General features: G+C 40.0%; 3 protein-coding genes across 3 annotated transcripts; 2 read left to right on the top strand and 1 right to left on the bottom strand.

The window, feature by feature from the left end:
- The first annotated feature begins 88 nt into the window (after positions 1-88).
- Positions 89-3757, top strand: LOC135168541 (cytochrome P450 6k1-like). Its single transcript, XM_064132833.1, has 5 exons — positions 89-969; positions 1204-1575; positions 1762-1946; positions 2137-2422; positions 2569-3757. Exons 1-5 carry the CDS (start codon positions 453-455, stop codon positions 2736-2738), a joined length of 1530 nt encoding a protein of 509 aa, XP_063988903.1. The 5' UTR covers positions 89-452; the 3' UTR covers positions 2739-3757.
- Positions 3374-23486, bottom strand: LOC135168543 (uncharacterized). The gene is made up of 4 exons (XM_064132836.1): positions 22746-23486; positions 9833-10069; positions 8235-8521; positions 3374-3613 (listed from the first exon to the last, which is right to left on the bottom strand). Exons 1-4 carry the CDS (start codon positions 23395-23397, stop codon positions 3374-3376), a joined length of 1416 nt encoding a protein of 471 aa, XP_063988906.1. The 5' UTR covers positions 23398-23486.
- On the top strand, positions 16899-21343 carry LOC135168539 (uncharacterized). The gene is made up of 6 exons (XM_064132831.1): positions 16899-17157; positions 17250-17465; positions 18172-18345; positions 18453-18647; positions 18891-19333; positions 19565-21343. The coding sequence occupies exons 1-6, from the start codon at positions 16899-16901 to the stop codon at positions 19913-19915; spliced, it is 1638 nt and encodes a 545-aa protein (XP_063988901.1). The 3' UTR covers positions 19916-21343.
- Positions 23487-23634: the final 148 nt, after the last annotated feature.

Genomic DNA, 23634 nt, shown 5'->3' with positions numbered 1-23634 from the left:
CCGCAACAAAAAGTTACAATAAAAAATGCTCTATCGCTCGTAGATTCTGAGAAACCCATAAAACCCGATTAATATTCATTAATGACTTGACTCGTTTGACCACTTCACCGCTGACTTATCAAAAAAGAGTTTTCATCTTCGCGAAGATTATTATTTTTCTCTGCAACAATGTAATCGATCAACGATTCGGAAGAATCGAAGACTTCGTATTTTAGAAAATGCGTTCTCTTGATGAGTCTTTATGAAAACTGTATTCATCAAGTGATCGTACATCCGATCACCAGGTTGCTGGACGTGCGAAGTGCACTGCGATCTCGCATGCGAAGTTGGTACGCAAACTTTCGCTTGTGGTCATTCGCCGTTTCGTTACGAATTTAGTGTTCGTGCTGCAACCGTCGTGGCATGCACTAGTGAAATACCGACGCAGCACGGAACAATAAAAAAGTGAAAAAATGGAGTTCCTGGGCAACTGGATGGTGAACATATGTGTCACATTAGGGTTCATTGTGTACTTGATATATCGATACATGACAAGACATTTCGATTACTGGAGAAAACGAGGTGTTGTTTTCACTCAACCGACTCCCATTGTCGGAAACATCGGAGAATTTCTGATCGGAAGAAAATCGGTCGGAAATTTTACAAAGGACATTTATGATTATGCCCCCAACGAACCCTACGTGGGCTTCTTCGCATTTGATAAACCGATGCTGATCATTCGCGATCCGGAGCTCATTAGGCGGATTCTCGTTAAGGATTTCGAGTATTTCGTCGATCGATTCGCCACTGCGGGCGGTCACGATGTCCTGGGAACGGCCAATTTATTTCTACTGAAGAATCCCGCCTGGAAATTTTTGAGAACTAAAATTTCACCGATTTATACATCCAAGAGGCTCAAGGACATGGTTCACCTTCTGACGGAAGTCGGCCAAGGGCTTGTTACTCATATGGACTTTTTGGATTTAAAAGGTAAGGTCTACACTGCAGTCTTTTCACTCGAGTCTGGCTGTCTGCCCATTCAAGTAATTGTTCCCTTGAATGACAATTACCTTCGAAGGTCTTCGGTTTGAAAATTGTTAAATTAAAAATGAAATTTGAATTAGAATTTTTTTGATTTGAATTCCTTTAAAATCAGACCTAATTCTTGCGATTCAACGTGCGGAAAAAAAATCTGCTCATTACAATTTTTGCCGATCGATCTAGATTCTGGACGAACAATTGAACTGAAGAAGATATGCTCGCGATACACAACTGATATGATCGCAACCACAGCTTTCGGACTACGAGCCAACTCACTGAATAATCCCAGCGCTGAATTCTGGAAAATTGGACAAGAAATGTTCGCAGACACTTTCAAACGCAGCCTCGAAATGACCGCCCTTTTTTTTGCCCCCTTTTTCATGACACCGATGAGATTCTTTATGTTTCCCCCACGCCTGAGTGAATTTATGCGCAAAATCATTTGGGATACTATCGGTGAACGCGAGAAACTTGGATACAAGAGGCCTGATCTCATTGACCTGTTGGTTGAACTGAAGAATCAAAAGCCGGATGAGACTTATAAAAATATTTTTGGTAGGACAATTTATTAGTTTACCATTTCTTCTATAAAAGAAAGCAGGCCCAGGGTAGTGTCAAGCCTGACCCTAGCCTGGGCCCTAGTGTTAACTCTTACCTGGGTATGAGACTGATTTATTTATTACATTTCTGATCTGTTTAATCGACAAATTCCAATTGAATTAAATTGAATTAATTTTTCAGCATTCGAGGGCGATAATATTGTCGCTCAAGCAGCTGTTTTCTTCGCCGCAGGATTTGAATCATCATCCACTATCCTAAGTTTTTCTCTCTATGAATTAGCTGTACAACCGGAAATCCAAAATCGTCTCAGAGAAGAGATTATCGATGCGATAGAGAAAAATGGCGGGAGAATCAGCTATGAGCTGGTATTTTTCACGATTTTTTACGTGATCAATGACGGAGCGAAATTTTCCGGTCAACAAATACACGAATATTTCAAAAAAATTAATAATATCATCATTTCTATTTTTTAATTATTTATTTTACTTAATTTGCATTTCTTCTTAATGACCTATTAATAATAGTAGATTTTTCACAAGCATTCAAACATTACAGATCATGGAGCTGCCCTATTTGGACATGGTTATATCAGAGACCCTTCGCAAATACCCGCCATTACCACTCGTCGATCGCGTTGCGAATTCAAATTATTCGGTACCTGGAACTGATCTCGTCATCGAGAAGGGAACACCAATTTATGTGCCGTTGATGGGTCTGCATTTCGATCCCAAACATCATGAAGATCCAGATAAATTCGATCCTGAGCGATTTTCAGACGCTAATAAGCAATCAACCAAGAGGGCGTGGTATCCTTTTGGAGACGGTCCACACGTCTGCATTGGTAATTACAAAATAATAATATAAGGGATGCTCGGGTACGCGCGGACACCTGGGGAACAAATGGACAGCCGTTAAAACTGCTGACACCATTAATTTTTACATTTGTTGATGAATAATTTAGCTACCGTAATTTTTGGTTGTCAACAGGTCAGAGACTGGGACTACTTCAGGCCAAATTGGGAATTATCGAAATGGTGCGCAATTATGAGTTCTCGCCCTGTGAGAAGACACCTATCCCAATGGTATTAACCACGAAGGGTCTCATGACACATTCCGCCGGAGATTTGTATCTTCATGTGAAAAAAGTGAAGACATAAAAATCATCATAAATATCATCTTCCTGAATTATAAAAATTTATCTCAGGTTTTGTTGACGGACATTTGATAATTGAATTTGAGGTATTAATATAGAGAGTTACAAGGGTCAGGTAGGGATTCTCTGAGGGTTTGCAGGTGGAGCGAGCAAAGGGCGAAAAGACTGGTGGCTGAAATGAAAACGAAATGAAGCTGCGGAAATATATTTTTTCAATTTAACGGGATGAAAAAATTATTTAAAAATTGAATCTTTATGTTTTTTTATTGCATTCCATTATAGTAATATATCACCATGAATAGTTGAATTTGGCAGCCTTTTCCATCTATTTTCCAACAAAATCACATTATTGATCATTTTTCTCGCATAATTTCGCGGATTATACATTTTTCAGAGATCATTTTACAATGACAAATTAAGAGACTTTTCTGATAAAGTACATCGATCCCTAATTACAATATATTACATTTTCCTTATTCTGCATTCCATCGTCAATTTGTTCCGCATTCAAAAATTATATCTACGGAATGATAAAAAAAATTAATGACGTATTCCATCGCTCCCACAAATTAGTGCACTGAGCTGAAAATTGGGTGCCAGAAATAATTTTTGTAAATATGAAATATCAGTATATTTTTATCATGTGACATTTATCTCTTCATTTTCTTCGTTATCAGTAAAATCGGTGTAACTTGTCAGTGTCGAGACATCGCTGCTCAGTTCCAATCTACTGGACCGATCATTGTCAGTATCGCTCAAATCTGGATTTGGATTATTTTTATTCGGTAGCGTTTGTTCACGTGATCCACCGGACGCCATTAGCTCTCGTTCCTTAGTATTTCTCCATTTCATCCGGCGATTTTGAAACCAAATTTTCACCTGAAAACACACAACCAATATCACAGGAATCTTATTTAAATAAAATCTCCCAGAGGTCAAAATTTCTCAACCCGAGACATTATGTAATTAATCATCCATCGTGTTGTCATACATAATTAGGTAAAATAAAAAATCGGTATTTCACTCAATTGACTACGAGTCTCCCTCGGGAGCAATTCTACACTCCCACTCTCTTTGTTAAGGGGAAAGAACCGAGAGAGCCCAGGGGCTGCCTGTTCAGTTGGAGGCAGCGCCCTTATTTCCGGGATTAAAGAGCATGCATTATCGAACCAGCAAACGTCAAATACACGACCACCGTATTCTCCTTCTTTTCATCTCCCCCCCTCCTTTATCTTTTTATACACCATAAACACGTGGCTAAAAACACTTTGTCCTCCTCTGAATATATAATATTTGGGATGGTTTGAGGCATGTAAAATTGTCTGACAGATTGTCCTAAAGGATTACACATAATCCTCCAAATTTTATTTTAAAAAACACAATATTGAATATTTTTTCATCACATAAGGACCATTCGAACGTCTACGCCACCAAATATATATATTTGTAAACTACATATATAAAAAATAAAATAATCTCTCAATCGACATTTTGATCAATATCTTCCATCGACTCCAGAGATAACAATTTTTTTATTACTACATTTATTATCGACCTCAATCCCCTCCACAAAAAAAATTATAATAAAACTTTCTCCATCTTCCCCACATTCCCAGATATTCATAAAAACCTAAATAATCAAACGTGAATTATCTCCGTTTACCACATCGCTCCTCAATCGGAAAATAATAGCCCTCATTAGAAAATTAATAACTGCCCTATGAAGATCATCCCTCAAGCGGAATGAATCAATTACTGCAATCACTCCTAAATAGCACTCAGACAATCGCATTATCAATAGATAAATTTTATCAATTTCAAATTCTCCCCTTTGATTGTACGGTTAAATCGCGGGGGTAGGCATAATGACATCTGAAACGCGTTATAGAGTGGAGGCGAGAGTGGGTAATCGTTAAATGATTGGCTGCAGCCTCGGTACCTTCAACAGCCTAATCCCCTCTCGTTCTCTGCCGTCACCTCCAGGGATTCCGTTTAACTGCACACCCGCCCTCCAACCACCCCCCGGCTCCCTCACCAACCCCCCCCAGCCCCCAGCCCCCTCTCAACAGAAGACAGGCTCTCTCACGGGCCGTGGTAAATCGTAGCACGCCTCTACCCAAACGCGAGCTCTTATAGTGGCCATGCGCCATCTGGCGCCATTTAATAAAAGACGATCGATTATGACGTCCGCCTCAGAACTACCCTACGTGGAGAGAGAGAAAAAGCGCAGATGAGGGTGAGGCATTCGATGGGGAACTGCGAGGGGACTGCTCAGGGTCCCGTCGCAGAGCTAGTTCTGCGTGTTGACGAAAATCAAATGTATTAAATGAATGGTTCATGGTGGGGGTGGACAACGCTGAAATTTTGATTGATAGCCGTAATCTGGGGTGGACGGAATTAAATACTTTTGTCATGAAATGACGATTGAATAGGTAAGTTATTGTAGGATCTTCGGGTGTGTGAAGAGTGTGAAACTGTTGGAAAAATAATGACATTTCAGGAACAGGTGAACAGGAGGTTTGAGGACAGTTGCGCTGGATGGGGTTCAGGGGTTGAAAACTGATGAAATTGCAGAGTTCATTGAGGAATGAGAATATCGTAATTTAGATGGGTAATTGAATGGGAATATTTGGTGTCAGATTACACTGAGTCTTTAGTAATTTATGTGGGGGTGGGAGAGCGGTGATGCGACGGGTCCACGAAGGTTCCTAAAATCTGGGGGAGGGAAGAGTAGAGGGGGGTTGAAATATTCAAAAATCATCTTTTATATACAATACTCAATATCGTTTATCAAGAGTGTTGTGGTTAGTAAATGAACGAGTGGATGTTTGGGAAGTCTTGACGACTCTTCGAATTCAATTGTTTATTTATGCACAATAAGACAACTGATCACCTTTATGTCCCTTGTGACTGATCTACGTATTACTCATTTAACTATTAAACTCTTAATTAGTTCCTCGACTGCCCTCGAAGAGGGAAAAGCTAACATAAATAAAAATTCCCAATTCTGTATCCCACGTTCCACCAGCGGGAAATCCTTTTTTATCCAAAATTAAAAAAAATGAACTTTGTCAATTTACTTATTCCGTTTATCAAAAAATAATTTACGTTCACCAGAACATTGTTTCCACCCAGGTTTCTCTGTCAGTCCAACTGTAATTGATTTTTTAAATTGAATCGTTCACTCAAATTCGTTGCAGACTAAATTGCTTTGAATATTGTATCGCATAACTGCGTACGATAATTTTTAAACGTCAAATATGTAGAATTTTCGAAGACTTGCCGTTCCTGAAGATTATTTAATATGCATATGGACCCGCTACAAATTGTATATTCATGGTTTCTTAGCTCCACCACCTTTTGGAATGATTTTGGATGGAGTATTCTCCGAGGTGACGTCTTGAAAGTTATATCCATAATGCATGAGATGAAGGTCTTCGGTTATAATACCGGGGAGTTTTGTTTGGTCTCTCCAGCGAGCCTTGCAAGATATTGCGGCATCGTTATATGCATGTTATGCCTCCTCCACGAAAGACAGCAGCACCCCCCCCCCCTCCCTATTTTCATCTTTTTGAATTTTATTGGATTATTGATACATGATATTTCTGTCACTCCCTCACTCCCATTCCGACCCGACAGAAGAACCTGGTTTATCACACGGGCTCGGTAAGTATTGCCTACCCGCATACAACTCTTTCATGAAATTGATCCGACCGCTTTAAAATAGCGCACCTCATTTAATCGACTTATCTTCGATTCATTCCCCAGCACCATCCGCATCAGAATCGATTTACTGATCGATGCCTCGGCCATCAGCGTGTCCACCAGAGCGACAGGACCGAATCCTTCCATCGGTGCAGATGATAATTCACTAACGATTTCATTGGGACATAATGTGAAACGAAATATGCCAGACTAATGGTTGGAAATTGATTTGACCAATGGCGGTCGGGAAACTCTATACTTTGCGGAGAGGTTGAATGGCTGTACTGTAACGTACAAAGCCCTAATGGACGATCCGTCTAATGTATGTCAACATGAACTACCTCGTGGGAATTTACGCAGCCTGGGCTTCGTGTTTGAATCAATGTGAAAAGTGAATCAAGTGGACCATCGTTCACGCCGTCGCGCGCCGGCCGTTGATCGTTGATCGAAGGTCTAATTTGTTATCCCCCGGAAACAAAGATGAATTTTGATAAATTATTTTGGTGATGGAGGGTAAAAATTAGGGACAGTTTGATACTGGTACAATGATACTGGTCTGGTTCTTCAAAAACCGGCCGGAAGTCGTCGAGAGGAGAAGCCCCGGGAGCGATCTTCCGTAGTTGTGCGTCCGACAAGTCAAGATTCGCCGGGTCGAGCCGCCTTCGGTTTCCTCAGGAACAATCGTGAGAGGAAGAAAGAAGAACAAAAGTGCCGGGACGTCAGATGAGATTATTAACGAGATAGGGTGCCCACGGCGGGCTTTTTTCGTCCCTTCGAATTTCCCTGATTTTTTCAAGCTTTCGTAATTCATTCCGGTGATTTTTGATGGGCATGAAGATCTTCTCCTGGAGGAATTTTGACTTGACGAGTCAAAATATATTATCAACGCTGGAAATAAATTCTGAGGGATTTTAGGGTACATGTCGAGGAGGTTTGTTTCATTCGATAGTTATCGATAATTCTACCACGTCCTGGCTCTAATCTCCTGCAGGAATTTTAACGGTCGTTGGATGAATTCTTCAAGGACCTGTCGAACGCATTATTGAACTACGTCCACTCAAATTTTGTTGCATTATTGTTGCTCCGGGAATTATTTCAAACGGGCATGTCCTTTGTTATTATCCACTGATAATTCAAAGTCAGAAAGTGAAATGTTAAGATACTGCGCGCGATAATTATGGGACTTGTCAGTGAAAATGAGGTTCAGCGTAACTATTTGTAGACATGATACTAATTTTCAACTGATGTTCAATAATTATACGCCGTGGTACTCTAATTATGGTACAACATGTAAATCAGATCCTTTTCATTAGGTCGTCATTTTTAATGGATTTGTCCCATACCATTGGTCAGCGATGATTCAAAGTATATAAGTGGAATATTCCGTAAGAGTATGTGAGAATTAGTGGACTTGTTGAAGAAATTTAGAGTCTCCATCATTTTTTGTATACCACATGCCAATTGTTCAGTGACGTTCTAAAATTATACACTTCGATATCCAAAAATTATAGGGCATTAGCATCAATTTACATTCAATGACGAAAAAACTAAAATTGGAAGGCATGTGCATGATACATATGTGTGAAAATTAGTTATTTTTTACAGTAAATGCGTAAGACGGATAACTAATTAGTGAATATCGAGGCGGAAGCTTTAAATAAGCCCTTGCAAAGATCTGTGGATTCGACGTCATGAATCACAAACGAGAAACGCAACGTCACTCGACCCTTTATTCATTCCTAATAGTTCATCAATATTCCAACTCTAGAAAAATATACGGAGTTGAGGCACAAACCTGTGAGTCCTTGAGGCCGAGGCGTTCTGCAAGTTTCTTCCGTTCCGGTTTGTTGATATATTTTTGCAGTTGAAACCGTTTCTCCAGTCCCCGCCTCTGGGTATCTGAGAAGACAGCTCGTCTCATCATTCCCTTTCTAGGTCGGCCGCGTGTGCTTGCTGCCCAGGGGAAGCACGCTGTACTTAAGCTCGCAAGATCACTCAGGCCCGGTTGAATCGCAGTGGGAAAAACCGCTCCCCCCACGGTGGAGCTTCCCGAAAGATGACCGCCATTGCCTGGATTACTCACTGCATCGGGAGAGCATAACACACACAATACGTACGTAATCAGACATAATTAATTACACATCTTTTTAATATCTATTTTAATCTCTTATAAACAAAAAAAAATCCTGTCCGTTATCAGAAGCAACAGACAACAGTTTTCATTTTTCTGAATGTTCTGCAGAACAATTAATACGAACAAATTGTTTCATCAAATTAAACAATTTGTTATTCCTCATTATTAACAGATATCGCACGTCACGAACTCTTTTCTCGTGAACTAAAAAAAATCCAATAACCGACAGGAAAAAAATAATCGAAATGTTTGGATATATTCAACGAAATGCAAATATTGCCAAGCTGAGCATGACAATATCATTTCTCCCCTGCATGGTATTTTCAGGTGTACACTTGTTGCATACCGCCACTGTTATGACATTTGGCCTTGCGTATAGAGATAGAGCAAGAGGCGAGAATTGCCACCCGGTTCTCTCTATCGCGCTTCCATAATACGCAGAATGCAAATAGTACTCCGTACCCGGTCTACCTGTATCGCAGTTCACGTACACAATACACATGTAGTTACGTCTATGCTTATATATAATATCGTGTGCATATACATGTATATGTGTATATATCGCGAAAAGAGAGAGGGAGAGAGGGAGATGGGTCTTGTGCTTTCACACTGCACTTGATATGCACTCCATGTCCAGTACAGTAGCGCCCGCATTATATCACATTCTATAGACCTCCTGCCACTACAACTAGATTACCGATAATCACGTGCTATGTAATACCCAATCTCGTGCAATTGCAATTATGTACAAGATTTCAGTAATCTGTAAGTTCCATTGAATGTCCACACGTGAGCTGTTTGATAATTAATTTTGATTATTCTTTCCATTTGGAGCCGATCCAATTAGAGCGCTGTGTTGCGCGGTGACTGACAGTCTTATGCAAACAATTTCATCAGTTATACTTTATGTATGCAGTTATGTACAGTTTATGGATGTCAGGAGCAAGATGGTACAATCAGAGATGAATTGATCTAATTGTTAGTTCAATTTTTTTGGTGATATCTCCGAATTTAAGGGAGATCTGGAGTGAATCGGTTGGAGACAGCAACCGATTTCGTCGTTACATGAGGAAGGAGACACCGACTACCCTGACTACCCTCGGAACAACCCCCGACACCTGCAGTGGACCTTTGGCGTGCCGGAAAATCATAGAGTAATTACCAATTAAGTGACGGGGGAAATTGTAATGATTTTTCTCGGTGTATTGGTCCGAGAATCGGGCCCATCGGCGGAGATTAGTTGAAGAGACTATAATTACCAGTCAGATAGGGTCCACGATAAGCCAACAGTTGCAGGGTATGATGTGCGTGCGGTGGAAAAGGATGCTGCGCCGGCGGCCCCGCTTGGTGTGTCGAGTGGGGTGGATGATGAGGGTGATATGCCGTTGGTCGTGCTATTGGTTTAGCTATTCTCGACACATAACCACTCTGAATAGTCAGCGAGGGTTGTAGACTATCATTGTAGTTAGGTAGTATCTGGAGTACCGGTGGATTTTCTGAAATTGAAAGAGCAAACTCTCTGAACAGTTGTCACAAGACGAAGAGAAATTTCTAGGAAATTCTCGGATTTTCTGGAATGATTTTTCGGAAATTTCACAGCACCAGATTTTTTCATTAGTGATGAATTGCTGTTAATTATCATAGGATAATTGTGAGGTAATTTATATTTAATGTATATAACAGAGAGGAATTTATGTGAACGAGTCTTCGGTCTACTTACCAAATTTCTTGGGCAATTTTTATGGAACATTTCTCGTCGTGTGCGGAATAAATATCGAGAGAAAGAAAATATTCGGGGGGAGAATAAAGAAACACGTGGTTTTGAAAATATCTATAAAATAATGGTGTGTTGAATGGGTGTGACCCGTTTTGATCCCTTCACAATGATCTACACATCACCGAGAGTGGCAACAATGAGACTCGCATTGTTATATCCCAAAAGGTTACCCTATAAAATACTCATCGGGTTTTATCGTTGTTTTTTTAACCGACCAATGAGCAACCCCTAAAGGTTTCCGGAACGTTTGGCCAACATCACTGAATAGGAATATCCCTCTACCTTTTTTATTTCCGAACAGACTCTCTTCAAGCGGTGTGTTGTTACAGTTGTTACTTCCAGAGGATTCATTTACAACGTATACCAAATAAATCAAAAAGGAATGATTTCACGTTCATTGTTTCGATATTTTGAGTAACAACTGCGCTGCAATTTTTGGTCTACACGACGAGAATTATTCCGTCAAAATTACGGAACTCGCAGTTCGCTCACTGATTACGGAATCGTCTGGGAAATTTTACGCGAAAATTAATGAACCTTCAGGGAAATTTCCGTGACAGTTCGGTAAAATTTCTGACAAACGTTTTTCGTTGCAAAATTACGGAAAAAATACGCAATTTTTATTGAATATTTCTCTCCGTATACGAATTATCCCATCGTTCTATCGAGAAAGAATAAAATCCAGTAAAAATTGCCAACGTCGGCTGACCCTTACCGACGAAATTAGAGTAATCCATTACGAAATATGAGATCGTAATGAAAAATCAGTCATAAAAAATATTTAAAAATACTTCTGCCCCAGGGGAGAGGGTAATTTTGACCCAAAATTTATCGTCGCGTGTGTATTGTAACCAATCAGTTTTTCGCGCATGTAATTATTTTTCCCGGGCCATCTACATGACATACAAACAGCAAACAGTAGTTGATAGGCGCAGGAGAGAGTTGCATGGACTGGAAGGGTGGAATTGCAGGTACATACGCGCACTTGATGCAGAGGGATTTGAAGTGGTGAGAGTTCTGGAGGAGGCATCAGACAAATATTGTATACAATAGAGGGAGAGGGGAGGATATGTAACACATGCACTCGGCACACGGTCAATGCATTTACGCCCACAGTACCGACAAATTCACCCAACAGTACCACCATCATGAGTGTATATATGGACTAATATGTACTGAAAGGGGGAGGAATGAACACACGTACCATCCCATCGTTGATCGCCGCGGGACACGCGTACAAATTCCGTCAATGTTGAATGCAACATTCGCGCGGCTTCTACTTTTGTATGTATCTATGTGTATATCGAACATTTCCAATTCTCTCTGCCCACCCTACCTCGTTTATCACTCCCGTTATAGACTGTATTGACTTATGTCAATCAAGATATAACGAAGAGGAGGATTCTGCAATGGGAGAACATAAAAAAATTGAATAATGAATTTGGTACCGTGAAAAATTGTAATTGGAGCTGGAACCTTTCCCATGGAGGGTGCGAAAAGATGGCCGAACGTCGGGACCCGATAGCCCGGGAGATTGCGAGGACGAGAGGTAAAAATTCCGGGAAATCTACTGAACCAATACAGCGAAAAAATCCTGCACAAGAATTTTTGTTATCTGCAGAAAAATCACTGCCTGAAAGAGCATCATCTACTGTGCTAGAATAATAATTAATCATTGCTAATTAATTTTTATAATCTTTGGGTCGGAAGTGCGGTAACAATGTCTCGGGAAATTTTTATCGAACGGTAAAATCATTTTTATTCAAAATTTCTCAGCGTCGGGCAGGAAAATTTACTCTTTGGGTTTTTGACGTTCTGTATATATTTTGAGAGACAATTAATTGCTTGACTATTTATTTGACTTTGAAAAATCCTGGTATTCGTATATTGAGGTATATCCAACGGCTCACATCCTTCTCGACTGAATTTCAACCCTTTTACGCGGCGAAACTCTCCGTCGGCTGGTTAAACCGTACGTTACATGAGTTTTTGAGTAGAATATTGATCAAATACTTGTAATTCTCGCGGTTGTTTAAACATTTTGTTAATTCTCCACGAGGATTCTCACGATCACGTTCACACAGCCTCTCCTTAACAATCTTCTCCTCCGTTATCTTGTCCAGGGCATGAAGGGCATTGTCCAGGGCTCCCTCCGCACTTCTCCGTCCGGAGACGAGCACCGGCTCCTCCTCGAACCCCAAAAAACTGGAATTCCCGAGGTGATAATACCGTTCACAACTAGAGTCATGGGGATTTTGACGCCCGTGCCATGTCGATCCTGGCCTTCGATCATACGCCAACACCAGGTGACGAAAATCTCCATCGCACTCATCCTAAAATACCCCACAAAAATCGGGTGATGGGGTTAAGGGTTAATCGTGCCTCGAGTTCATCGGAAAATCTGGCCTGAGCAGAAAATTCATCGGTCTCGGCTCATGACAGCGGACGGCCGACGGTGACGTTGTGTCACGGCTAATGGGGTCTCTCGGAGCCCCCGATGAAAACCTAATGCCGATTTTGATGGTTAATCGACCAACGTTAATTGAAATTACTCTAAAAACGGGAGAAACGAACACTAAAATAATTAGGGGCACGTGAAGGCGAAAACGGGAAAGCAAATGAAGAAAAAAAAATCGCTCCCCTGTCATTCGGTCCTGGGGGCGGTAATTTTTTTTTTCCTGTCAGGCTGTCACTGGCTTACGATCCTATTTCGGATAATATCAATTAAATTTCTTCCGTGTAAGTGGCAGCTCTGGATTCAGTGTTTGAGGTGAATGATTTTATCGATAGAGAAAGCCTTATCAGGATGAGATGGAGCAAATTCGGGGATAACTGAATACGAGAGAGAAATCAAAGGCCGTTTCGATATCTATATGTCATATGCCCAAGGGGGTGACACCCTATTTTCCAGCCGGCTCCGCTAATGTCCCTTGTCGTGGCGGGGGCGCTACTTGGCACTCGCGCGCGCGTGAATTTGAAGGTTCAATTATAGCGACCCTCACTGTGTGGATTTTTAACTGCAGTCTTTATAAGGGAGGCTGGATTAAATGTTTCATATATGTTACATTACATAATAAATATAGGTATCATAATAATAAACTAGTCATTGTTAATTAAATTTGTTGCACGTCCGTAAACTGAGCCATCGACGGGTCATCGGTTGACGGATCACAGACTTTGGATTCATAACTGAGTCAAAGTTAGAGGCAAAATTTTTTTCAAGTGACTTTCAAGTTAAGGATCACATCCTGTTGAACCACCAGTTCACCAGTTGGATCGCATCCTGTTGATCCAACAGGATCAAACGGAATAGGATTCCCAGTGATCATCCGACCACTGGAAATTGCCTCCAAAGAACATGAAAATTATTGGAACTGTGATAATTCAACCCCCTCGTTCTCGTCTTTCTAACATTTTTATGTGAACGAATCTGCGACCGAAACTACCACCAGGAACAACCCCAAGAGATGAAGACCACGACGTCTGTGAAATTTCCCGGTTTTTCCAGTGCGAGACGATATCTTCAGGGTGAAGTCTCTCGTAGACAACCGCGTACGACAAAAATTGCGACAAATACACTCCAATGTTCATACCAGCAACAAAACTGAATTTATTTCATGGTATCGTTTGGAAAAATGACGACTCTGTTTTCAAACCCGTCATGTTTTTCATTTTTCGGTGACGGAGTCGTGTTTGCGGAATGTCAGGATTCCCAAAAAACGAGCTGAACGAAAAAACAATCCCGTCGCCTCGTGGATATGTCTGACATTTTGCAAACATATTCTCGTTGTTGTAGGGGAGGTGGGGGGAAATGGACCGGATGGAAAACAGGGGGAAGGGGGAGCATTGAGGGAATTGAGGAGATTTTAAGAAAAATGATGTAACATGTTACTAGACAGTCGCCAAATTTAACTAGACGACCCAGGTAGGAAATGCCAATGTCCACGAAACGGGCCAGGTCTGGCACGAGACTGGCTTGCCAGATCTGGGCCACCAAGCTTGGCCCGAGGCATGGCCAGACCGGCAAAGAGCATGGCTTGCCAGGCTTGGGTCACTAAGCTTGGCCCGTGGTATGGCCAGACTGGCAAAGAGCACGGTTTGCCGGGCTTGGGCAACCACGCTTGACCCGAGGTATGGCCAGACTGGTAAAGAGCATGGCTTGCCAGGCTTGGGTCACCAAGCTTGCCCCGAGACATGGCCAGGCAGACAAGGGGCATGGTTTGCCAGGCTTGGGTCCCATATGGAACAGCATTCCAAAAATTGAATTCTCATGGGGAATGTTTTTGCAAACTCCCCATTGCAGACACCTAACAACCATGAGAGGAGTTCATGAGATTCCAGGTGAATTCATTTATTTGGGAATCGCCTCGGGACTCAGAAAAATAATTTCAACTCAAATTTATCGAGAAAACGACATTTCTCTTCTGGTTCATATTGACGGTATGCAGGTATACCGGAATGCTAAGAAGGAAATTTGGCCAATTTCAATAAAAATACAGCATCCAAATTACACTACCAAACCCTTTGCTGCCGCGATTTATTGTGGGGATGGGAAACCATTATCAGCCACAGAATTCATGACTGATTTTGTTGAAGAGGCCAATGAACTCCAAGAAAATGGTTTGCGCATTGATGACAAGGTTTTTGAGGTGAAAATTGTAGCAATAGTGGCTGATTCGCCAGCTCGAGCATTCATTTGCTGCCACAAAGCTCCTGGAGCCTTCTATGCCTGTGGAAGGTGTTTCACCAAGGGCATTACAGTAGGTTGTGGAAGACGAGGAAAACGCATATATCCAGTGACCAATGCAAATTTACGCACTAAAGTATCCTACGAGACGCGAGTTCAACCAGAACATCATTATGAAGGTTCTGTGTCCCCGCTGCTCTCTTTGGATAGATTCGATCTGACAAAACAAGTGCCATTAGATTTAATGCATTTATTCTATTCTGGTAATATGAAATGGCTGCTGGATAAATGGCTAACGAGAAGTTCAGCCCAGAGGATCAAATTAGCTGATGTTCGTCGGCTTGATGGTATTATGAGGTCATTAAAAGCCGATATCCCTATTGAATTTCAAAGGAAAGAATTTGATGTGAATAATATCTCAAGATGGAAAGCATCACAATTCAAGTTTTTCCTTAATTATTGTGGTATCGTCGTGTTACAAGATTTCTTACCGAAACCTTTACGTTGTCATTTCTCATTATTTGTCTTTGCTAGCAGAATTTTAAACAGTAAGGAATTCGTTAAGGATTTGAGTGAATATGCTGGATCTCTGCTAAAAATTTGTTTCGAGACGTTACCTGATGTTTATAATGATGAAGGGGCTCAAGTTCTCAGTTGGCATAGTATCATCCACGTTGCTAATGATGCCCAATACTTTAAAATTCCTCTGAATGAGCTCTCAGCGTTTTGGGGAGAGAGTTACATTGGTTTATTTAAAAAACTCGTTCATTCTTCGATAAAACCACTCACACAAATTATCAACAGACTAACTGAGATGGAGTCTGGAGGAACCATGGTAATTAATCAGAAACACATACTGAGTGATTGGGTTATCGCGAGAAAGCCTACAACGATGATAATTGATGGGGAAATTCATTTAACATCAAATATGATCAACATCAATGGTCTAACCTTGACGACAAGTCATCCAAATAACGTGGTACTCCTAGATATTGAGAAAGTTTTCGTAATTTCACAAATTCTCGTTAAATCAGGAAAATCCAAAATTTGTGATGATCTTACTGGTATATATATTTTCGGACACCAGGAAAGTAGTAGGGAAGAGGCGTTTAGTTATCCAGACTTTTCCAGTCGAGTAGGAATATTCTACATTAAGTCCTGGGCAGCTGAAATGACATGTAAGAAGGCACACAAAATTAAACACAAATGTGCTTTATTAAATGTAACTGGACGACAATACGCCATATCCCTCCTCCACTAGAAAATAACGTAAAAATTGTTCGCATTGTGAAATGCAGTTTTTTTTTGGTAAGAGGGTATATGAATGAGGGTATATGTTTTAGTTGAACTCGTGATTAAAATTGTGGAAGAAACAAACAATTTTATGTTTTAAATCAACAATCGACATGAAAATCCGATCATCGAGGTCGTTAGAAAATTTCAATAGTGGAGTCGTTACATGCAAGTGGGACATAAATCGGTTAGATCTGGCGTCCGTGTACATAACCTTTCATAATTGCTCGTATCATCCGTTTATCGGGCTTTTTGTCTCAAATTCGGATTTCACCAACTAAGTTGACGGTAAATTACAAGAAGTGAGAATTTAATGTGAATTAAATGTGTGTTAAGTGTTTGACAGATATTTGTGATATAATCGTTTTGAAGGAATAGTGGCGCTAAAAAAGAAGCATCAGTGGGGTGATGACAAAAAACCGTTCAAAACACATGGAAATAGAAACGCAATTTTTTCTGTTAAATAATAAGCTATATGCATCATTCTGCAAAGTTATCAGTTTATATGAAACTACTCGAAAACACCAGGTTCAATTGTACGAATCGTGATTTTTTTTCATAACCTAAAATGTCGGAAACCTCACATCCATCTCGCGATCCAAAAAATCTCAGCGAACCATTCGCAGTCATCGAATTTCTCGAGAAAAACGAAAAAGGGCTACCATGCATTGATTTGGTGCCGAAAAAATGGTTTAATAGTGCAGAAGAAGACACCTGTAAATTCCCACCGACAACTGAATATCATCTACTTGACGACTACTTGGAAAAATTGCACTCGCCCAAGGACTCTTGGCAAAGTTATCCATTTTGCTTCATCACCGGAGCAGGTACAAAAATTGAAATGACTCCACTTATAACTTGATGAATTGCTCGATGGGTTCATTTCAATATTAAAGGATCATATGTTGATTGTGTTCAGCTGATTTGGATCAGGGTCGCAGAAGATTAAAAAAGGCCCAAGTAACTCTCAACTGTGAGACAACCGATGGTGAAAATGATCGAAAGGGGGGGAGGTCCGAAACTTCCTCGAAAGCAAAAATTTCAGCAAAACCCTTAACTGCATCAAAGTCTCAACTAAACAACATCTTTAGTACTAAAATCCCGATTCCACCTAGAAATCAAACTCCAAAGTCTGGTAAGTCCTGTTAATATGAAGTAAAAGTCAATTATCAACAATTATAACCACTCTTAACCCCAATTATTCATCCCCAATTTATTCAACTCTCGTATTTAACATCAAAAGACCCATCGTTCCCTAAATTGGGAATTAGATTGACCGAATTTTTGAAATCTTTTACAAAATAAATATTAATTATGTATCTGTGCAGTCATTACATGTGTATTTGTCTCGAAACATCGTTTTAAGAGAGAATCGCATTGAATGATTTTATAAGAAAATTTTTATTATGTTGTGGTCGAAAAATATTAGGTTATTTTTTTTTATTGCAATTCTTTACTCATCAAAAAATTGAGTCGCTAACAGAAATCACTACGTGCGAACAAGATAAAGTGGAAAATTTATGATTTACACTTGATATGATTGTTTATACATAAAAGCATTGGAATGTTGAGGGGACGAGAAACGTTCCATTTTTCCCCACCATCTCTTATGTAGGAAAGCATTATAATTCTGTTGTGAAGAGGTAAATCAAAGTGAACATCTACGGAAAATGGTAAAATTTTGATAGAAACCTTTTTTGTAGGAGCGATAGGTTCTACAAAAAAAATATTTTTTCAAATGCATGCATTCTTTCCCCACTTTGAAATAGCTATAAAAAACAAAGGCTGGAGACAACTTACGTTGTGTTACTACTTCACTACAAACTTGTAAAATTTCGTAGGTATACAAGCAAAACCAAAGACAAGATTTCAAAGCATTTACCAGAGTGGATCTGACTCTGAAGACGAAAATCATGATTGTCTTATAGCTAATCCTGAGGAGATTCGAGCCTCAAAGGCTCAAAATAATTCTGGCTTTTTGCAAATGTCGAGTAAATCGCGATCTGTACCAACAGGTAATAAATCAATTTTGAGGTAATATGGGACTGTAGCACGTAATTCTAAGTTCGTGTTAATTAAATGATCCGGTCAGGGATAAATCATCATTTTCAATAATTTCCAGGTGCATGTTTATCATTTAAACAGCGGTCAAGGAAGAATATTACTTTGCTTAAAGACGTCGAAACTGATGAATCTGAGAGCAATGATTCCTCCGATGGAATTCTGCAGTCACCTACAAAATCGATGGACTCAGCGAGAAATACAAGAAAAGAACTTCATTTGACACCTCCTTCACCACTAGTCCATAACGCTTCAGGTAAAATCGGCTCGGATATTCCATGACCAATCATCGGCCAAGTTCCTCCCGCATGAAAAAATTTATATTTATAAATATTTGAAAATGGTCCAATTTATATTTTGAACATTCTTTACAAAATTCGGAACTTATATAGAATTAGATTATATTATATATTTTTGGTGGGGGCTTGGGTAGTTTTTTTTTCATCTGATGCTGCTACCCATCAATTTATATCGTTTGGTCCTCCTTTAATTTCATAAGGTAACCGAAAAAGGCGTGCATCGTCTACTACACGCGCTGAAGACGGATTGAATTCGATTGTGAGCCCAGGAACTCCAAAAACTTCACGATCAATGATGGTACCCCCTGCTAAGATGCCAAAAATGCTGGGACCACAAAACCAGTTGTCATCTAGTCATTATGCTGATAATGAACGTCGAATCCTGAACTCCCTTCGAGATTACTTTGATCAGCAATTAGATGAAAAGCTCGAAAATTTAAGACGCAGGATGGCTTACGATTTAAAGCAGTCTATGAATGAGCTCAAGACCACAATCATTGGCACTAATCTAGCCCCAGCTTCTGGTCCTAGCTTGCTTGAAATACAGAAGCAGATGTCTACGCCACTACTATTTGAAATGGATGATAAGTTCCAGGAATACGAAGCGATATTGACAACGGACCCAAATCTCGTAGAAACACTGGTAATATATCTGAAATTGATCGTTTTTCTTCTTTTTTATGTAAAATCAATAAATTGGGCGGTGACACATGCACTGGGTTCGTTTTCTGGTGATGAAAAAATCTTTCATCACCGGGACTCAAGTCTACGTCACTGGAACGCTTTGGTTATAGAACCAACCCGCTGGCGATGAGCCCAAAGATGTCTTCTCATGTTCATAAATTCAAAAAAATTTCCCTTCTTTTATTTTTAGCGATTATTCATGAGAGTTTTGATAAGCAATAAAAAAGAGATGAAAATATGTGTTTCCACTATCCTATCTGCGGTTCTGAGGAAGACAGTGTCACTGCACTATTCTGGTTACGGAAAGGAAGCTGGCGGAAAGAAAAAGAAAAATTTTTATAACACTACAGTATGCAAAGTACTGATTGATGTGATAATTGAGGTAATAGGATCCAGCACTGATGAGAAGAAGATAATGTCAGAAGTAAGTACTTGGTTGTCACGTTCTGGCGATCGAGAGGGTGGGCGTAAGGAACGACAACGCGGGTCAAGTCATCATAACGAGAATAATTCAGTTTGTTCCTTTGATACCAATCGATAATACTTCATTTTTCCGGGATAAATGGAATTGTAAAATCACTGTGTTAATATGACTCCATTAGTTCATTTTCGTAATTGTATTAGTTGTGATATTCTTGATAAAAGGTACGATTAATAGGAAAAGTTTATATTATCAATATATTTTTATCGCGAGGCGTTTCATTGGGCAGAATATATATTAATATATGAATATTGTTTAGTATTCGGCTGTCATTGAAGTATTAATTATATTTATTATATTTCTCCTGGCGAGGTCGGAAATCCAGAAGATGGAAATAACAATTGGAAAATGTGATGTATCTTAGCATAATAAAGTATTTTCTATGTCATTTCCTCATAAGTTAGATCACGGGAATAAATATCCGTTGTTGGTTCAGGGATTAAATATTATGTCCAAAAGTTTAAAGGGAAAAATAATAAGTGGATTTTTAATTTTTAAGAAAAATTCTAATGAAAGTAATTTCAGCCATTGAGAGCTGTTTTCAGTATTTGGTGATTCAAGTCAAATAATATTTATAAGGTTGAAGTTTCACAATCGGACTGCGTCCATATTCCCCAAAGATTTCAAATTTAAGGGTTGAAATTAATTAGTTATATGTAATCCTATCCAAGACTTTTTTATATTTCTAAGTTTGTTTGAAAGAGTGAATATAATAAGCAATATTATATAGAACTAGCACACAATCAATGCAACTAAATATCATTCTGTGTTCCGGAGTTGCAGATGGAGAAGACATTATTGTAAAAAAAGGACGTCTTTCCGAGATGAAAAAATAATTCTTATCAGGATAATTCGTATCAGCAATTGTCTATGGATATAAGAATTAATTCTTATCATCCATAGCGGAATAAATTATCCATAATATTGCTATTATAATGACTGTTTTCATGCTTGAATTGAAGCACGATAATTTATCAATTCTAAACTACTAATTTAAAAAATAACATTGGTGCGTTATTTTGTTGGATATTTTGTTAATACAATCTTCGAATTCTGAAGACTGACTGCTAATATTATTAGATTGTAAGAGAGAGTTTATTAAGACTTAATATGGTATGTCGTATTAAATTTCGGATTCAAATGATCTACGTAGATTATTTATTTTAAAAGCGGATGAAAATAATCCACAAAAGATTTTTCTACAATTTATACCTGCAATCATTTTTTTGAGTTTTCATATTCTGTTCGCGGAAAAATCTCATAGTTGTGATTATCTTTCATGAAAATTGGAGATACAAACACTGCATATCTTTAACTGTTCAACCAAAATCGGATGAAAACATGTACTATGTCGATAGGAGGAAAAAAGTTTTTGATTGGCTGAGTTTTTTTGTCAATAGATTTAATAAATTTAAATATAAGTTTTGTCACATAATAAAACTGTTTTCTGTATAATGTTGAAGGTAATAAATACATGTCTGCTTATCAGATATACCGTTCATATATTTATTGGTGATTCTGAACCCAATACAGGCAACGGTTGGAGCCTGGCCACAGCTCTGGTCGTAAATCTGGGCCAATTTCGGGCCGAATGGTCAGCCCAGAATGCGGCCAAAGTTCGGCAATAGGTCTGGGCCAATTTCGGGCCGAATGGTAAGCCCAGAGTGCGGCCAAAGTTCGGCAACAGGCCTGGGCCAATTTCGGGCCGAATGGTAAGCCCAGAGTGCGGCCAAAGTACGGCGACCGAAGTCTGGCCAAAGTTCGGTCCCAGGCCTGGCCCCGTGTTATCATCCCAGGGTCTAGCCAAGTTCGGCGCGAGTTTGGCTGGAGCCCGGGTGCCGAGCTACGGCAGCTCGGCGGCCGTGCTTGTACCAAGGTTGGCCCATTCGTTTTTTCCTACCTGGGGATGCGATAAAGTCCAGTGAAGTCCCTGCAGCCTCCATCGGCCCCCAATAATTAATGAAACTTTTTCAACATTTGATATGTCATTGAATTGTGGCGCTTGTTCAATATATGATAAGGCACCAATCGTGAGGGCTTAATATTAGGGGTGAAGCTAAGTGGCGTAACAGCTGACGCCACGCAAGGGCCTTCGGGGGCTGCACCTCGTTGGCGTTACGTATACGAATGGTGGAAGCGAGAGGTACGGAAAATATATAGAAATAGAAGGCATTGCCCAATGTTATATACACCAGAGGCAGAATGAGTGAGTGAGGAGTCGCACGCATGCTGTGCGACTCTTGTCTTGAGGGTGTGGGGGCAATGAGATTTAGGGAGCGTCGGGTGTGCGAATCTGGACTCGACACTGATTTGTAGCGAGAGCTTTGTTTCCAGCGTGAATACCTCCTCTCGCACTATAGTCAGATAACACCGGAGAACTTTTTTTCCAAGGTAGAGAAATAGGGACATTCATCACGGATATTGAAGTGAGCAATATTTATTCGGTTGTTTATAATATTGGGGGAAATTCACGTTTCGCAAGGGAAACAAACGCGATGCGGTCAGACGGAAATTGAGGGATCTCCGGGTAGCGCGCCGGGCCCTTTTTTTAGGGACTTTCAGAGCGAAAATGAGTCTTTAGGTTTTTTGAAGAATTTCTTGAGTCACCGGAGAGATGTCTTCAGGATATTTTGATAATTTTATTGAAGATTCTGGGAAGATCTCGTTCGACGGGAAATTTTTCAAAATTTTTCAAAGATTCGATGTTTCAGTGAAGTGTTTTCAACTGATTACAGTTTCGCGTGAGGATCTTCGCCAAAAAATTATTTTTCAAGATCTTAGACAACCTGTGGAGAGCTTCTGTCGGCTCATCAAACATCCTGTCGATAATCCTACGCAGCAATGAGTTACATATCAACAATTTTTTAAATAATCTCAGTAATTTTATTACCCGAATTGCGTCGTTTGTCGTTATCCACCCCTAGTATAGCTTTCACCCCGAACTTCAACTCGGGTTTTTCCTTCGTCTGAATGACTCGTGATTCCACAGCTGTGCTGATGTACGAGTGACTCGGACTCAAGGTACTCTGACACTGATCATCAGCACAACTACCACTACACGGCTCGTCATTGGCAAGTCTCTCATCACTTTTCATTGGCTTCGTCGAATTATCCTCAATCACATTAAAACTCATCCACTCCCTGTCCGATTCCTCCCGCACAAATCTCTCGTCCTGTACGTCATCCGATTTCAATCCCTTCCCTAATCGAAATTGCAACAATCTTTCGTGATAACTGTTCGTCATATCAACGTTTATCTCCAGTTCACTTTCAGTTTCTAAATCACCATCGGTATGTGCCATTGTCTCATCATCAATATCACGATCAATGTCACTCTCCGGCTTCTGATTCTTCATAACACTGTCACTCGAACCGATCAACGACTCGTCACGCTTTCTTACCATCAAACTCGCTGCCCAATTCAATGTCAAACTAAAATCACCACCATTTGTCGTTTTATTCTGCAGTAAATTCTCCATTAGAAAATTCGATGCAGCTCGTTGCTCCAAGTTCTTCAGCATCGTGGCTGACGAGGGTATCATTTCACCACAAAAAAAGCGATTAACTAAAACATCTATTTATCCTAATCCAATTTCGAGGACATCTTGCTACGCACCACCACCCCCACCAATATTCCTCCCCAATCCAACCCCCTGTTACTATCCTCCTAAACAGAAGCAAATTATCAGACTATTCCCGGTAAACTAGATCCCACGGAACAAAAAAATATCACCTTTTTAACACGAGACGTTTCACCCCGTGACTACGAGCACCGAATG

The sequence above is a fragment of the Diachasmimorpha longicaudata genome, chromosome 13 (assembly GCF_034640455.1).
Source record: "Diachasmimorpha longicaudata isolate KC_UGA_2023 chromosome 13, iyDiaLong2, whole genome shotgun sequence".
Taxonomy (NCBI): domain Eukaryota; kingdom Metazoa; phylum Arthropoda; class Insecta; order Hymenoptera; family Braconidae; genus Diachasmimorpha; species Diachasmimorpha longicaudata.
The sequence above is the reverse complement of the archived record's forward strand: the minus strand, read 5'-3'. Positions and strand labels throughout refer to the sequence as shown.

What these genes read in the sequence shown, in the direction of transcription:
- LOC135168541 (XM_064132833.1), top strand. Translation starts at nt 453, where the DNA reads ATGGAGTTCCTGGGCAACTGGATGGTGAACATATGTGTCACATTAGGG. An exon ending in GGACTTTTTGGATTTAAAAG is followed by an intron (nt 970 to 1,203) that starts GTAAGGTCTACA and finishes CGATCGATCTAG; the next exon opens with ATTCTGGACGAACAATTGAA. An exon ending in GACTTATAAAAATATTTTTG is followed by an intron (nt 1,576 to 1,761) that starts GTAGGACAATTT and finishes TTAATTTTTCAG; the next exon opens with CATTCGAGGGCGATAATATT.
- LOC135168539 (XM_064132831.1), top strand. Translation starts at nt 16,899, where the DNA reads ATGTCGGAAACCTCACATCCATCTCGCGATCCAAAAAATCTCAGCGAA. An exon ending in ATCGCGATCTGTACCAACAG is followed by an intron (nt 18,346 to 18,452) that starts GTAATAAATCAA and finishes AATAATTTCCAG; the next exon opens with GTGCATGTTTATCATTTAAA. An exon ending in CAAATCTCGTAGAAACACTG is followed by an intron (nt 19,334 to 19,564) that starts GTAATATATCTG and finishes TTTTATTTTTAG; the next exon opens with CGATTATTCATGAGAGTTTT.
- LOC135168543 (XM_064132836.1), bottom strand. Translation starts at nt 23,397, where the DNA reads ATGATACCCTCGTCAGCCACGATGCTGAAGAACTTGGAGCAACGAGCT. An exon ending in CGACAAACGACGCAATTCGG is followed by an intron (nt 10,070 to 22,745) that starts GTAATAAAATTA and finishes TTTCAATTTCAG; the next exon opens with AAAATCCACCGGTACTCCAG. An exon ending in TCGGCCTCAAGGACTCACAG is followed by an intron (nt 3,614 to 8,234) that starts GTTTGTGCCTCA and finishes GTGTGTTTTCAG; the next exon opens with GTGAAAATTTGGTTTCAAAA.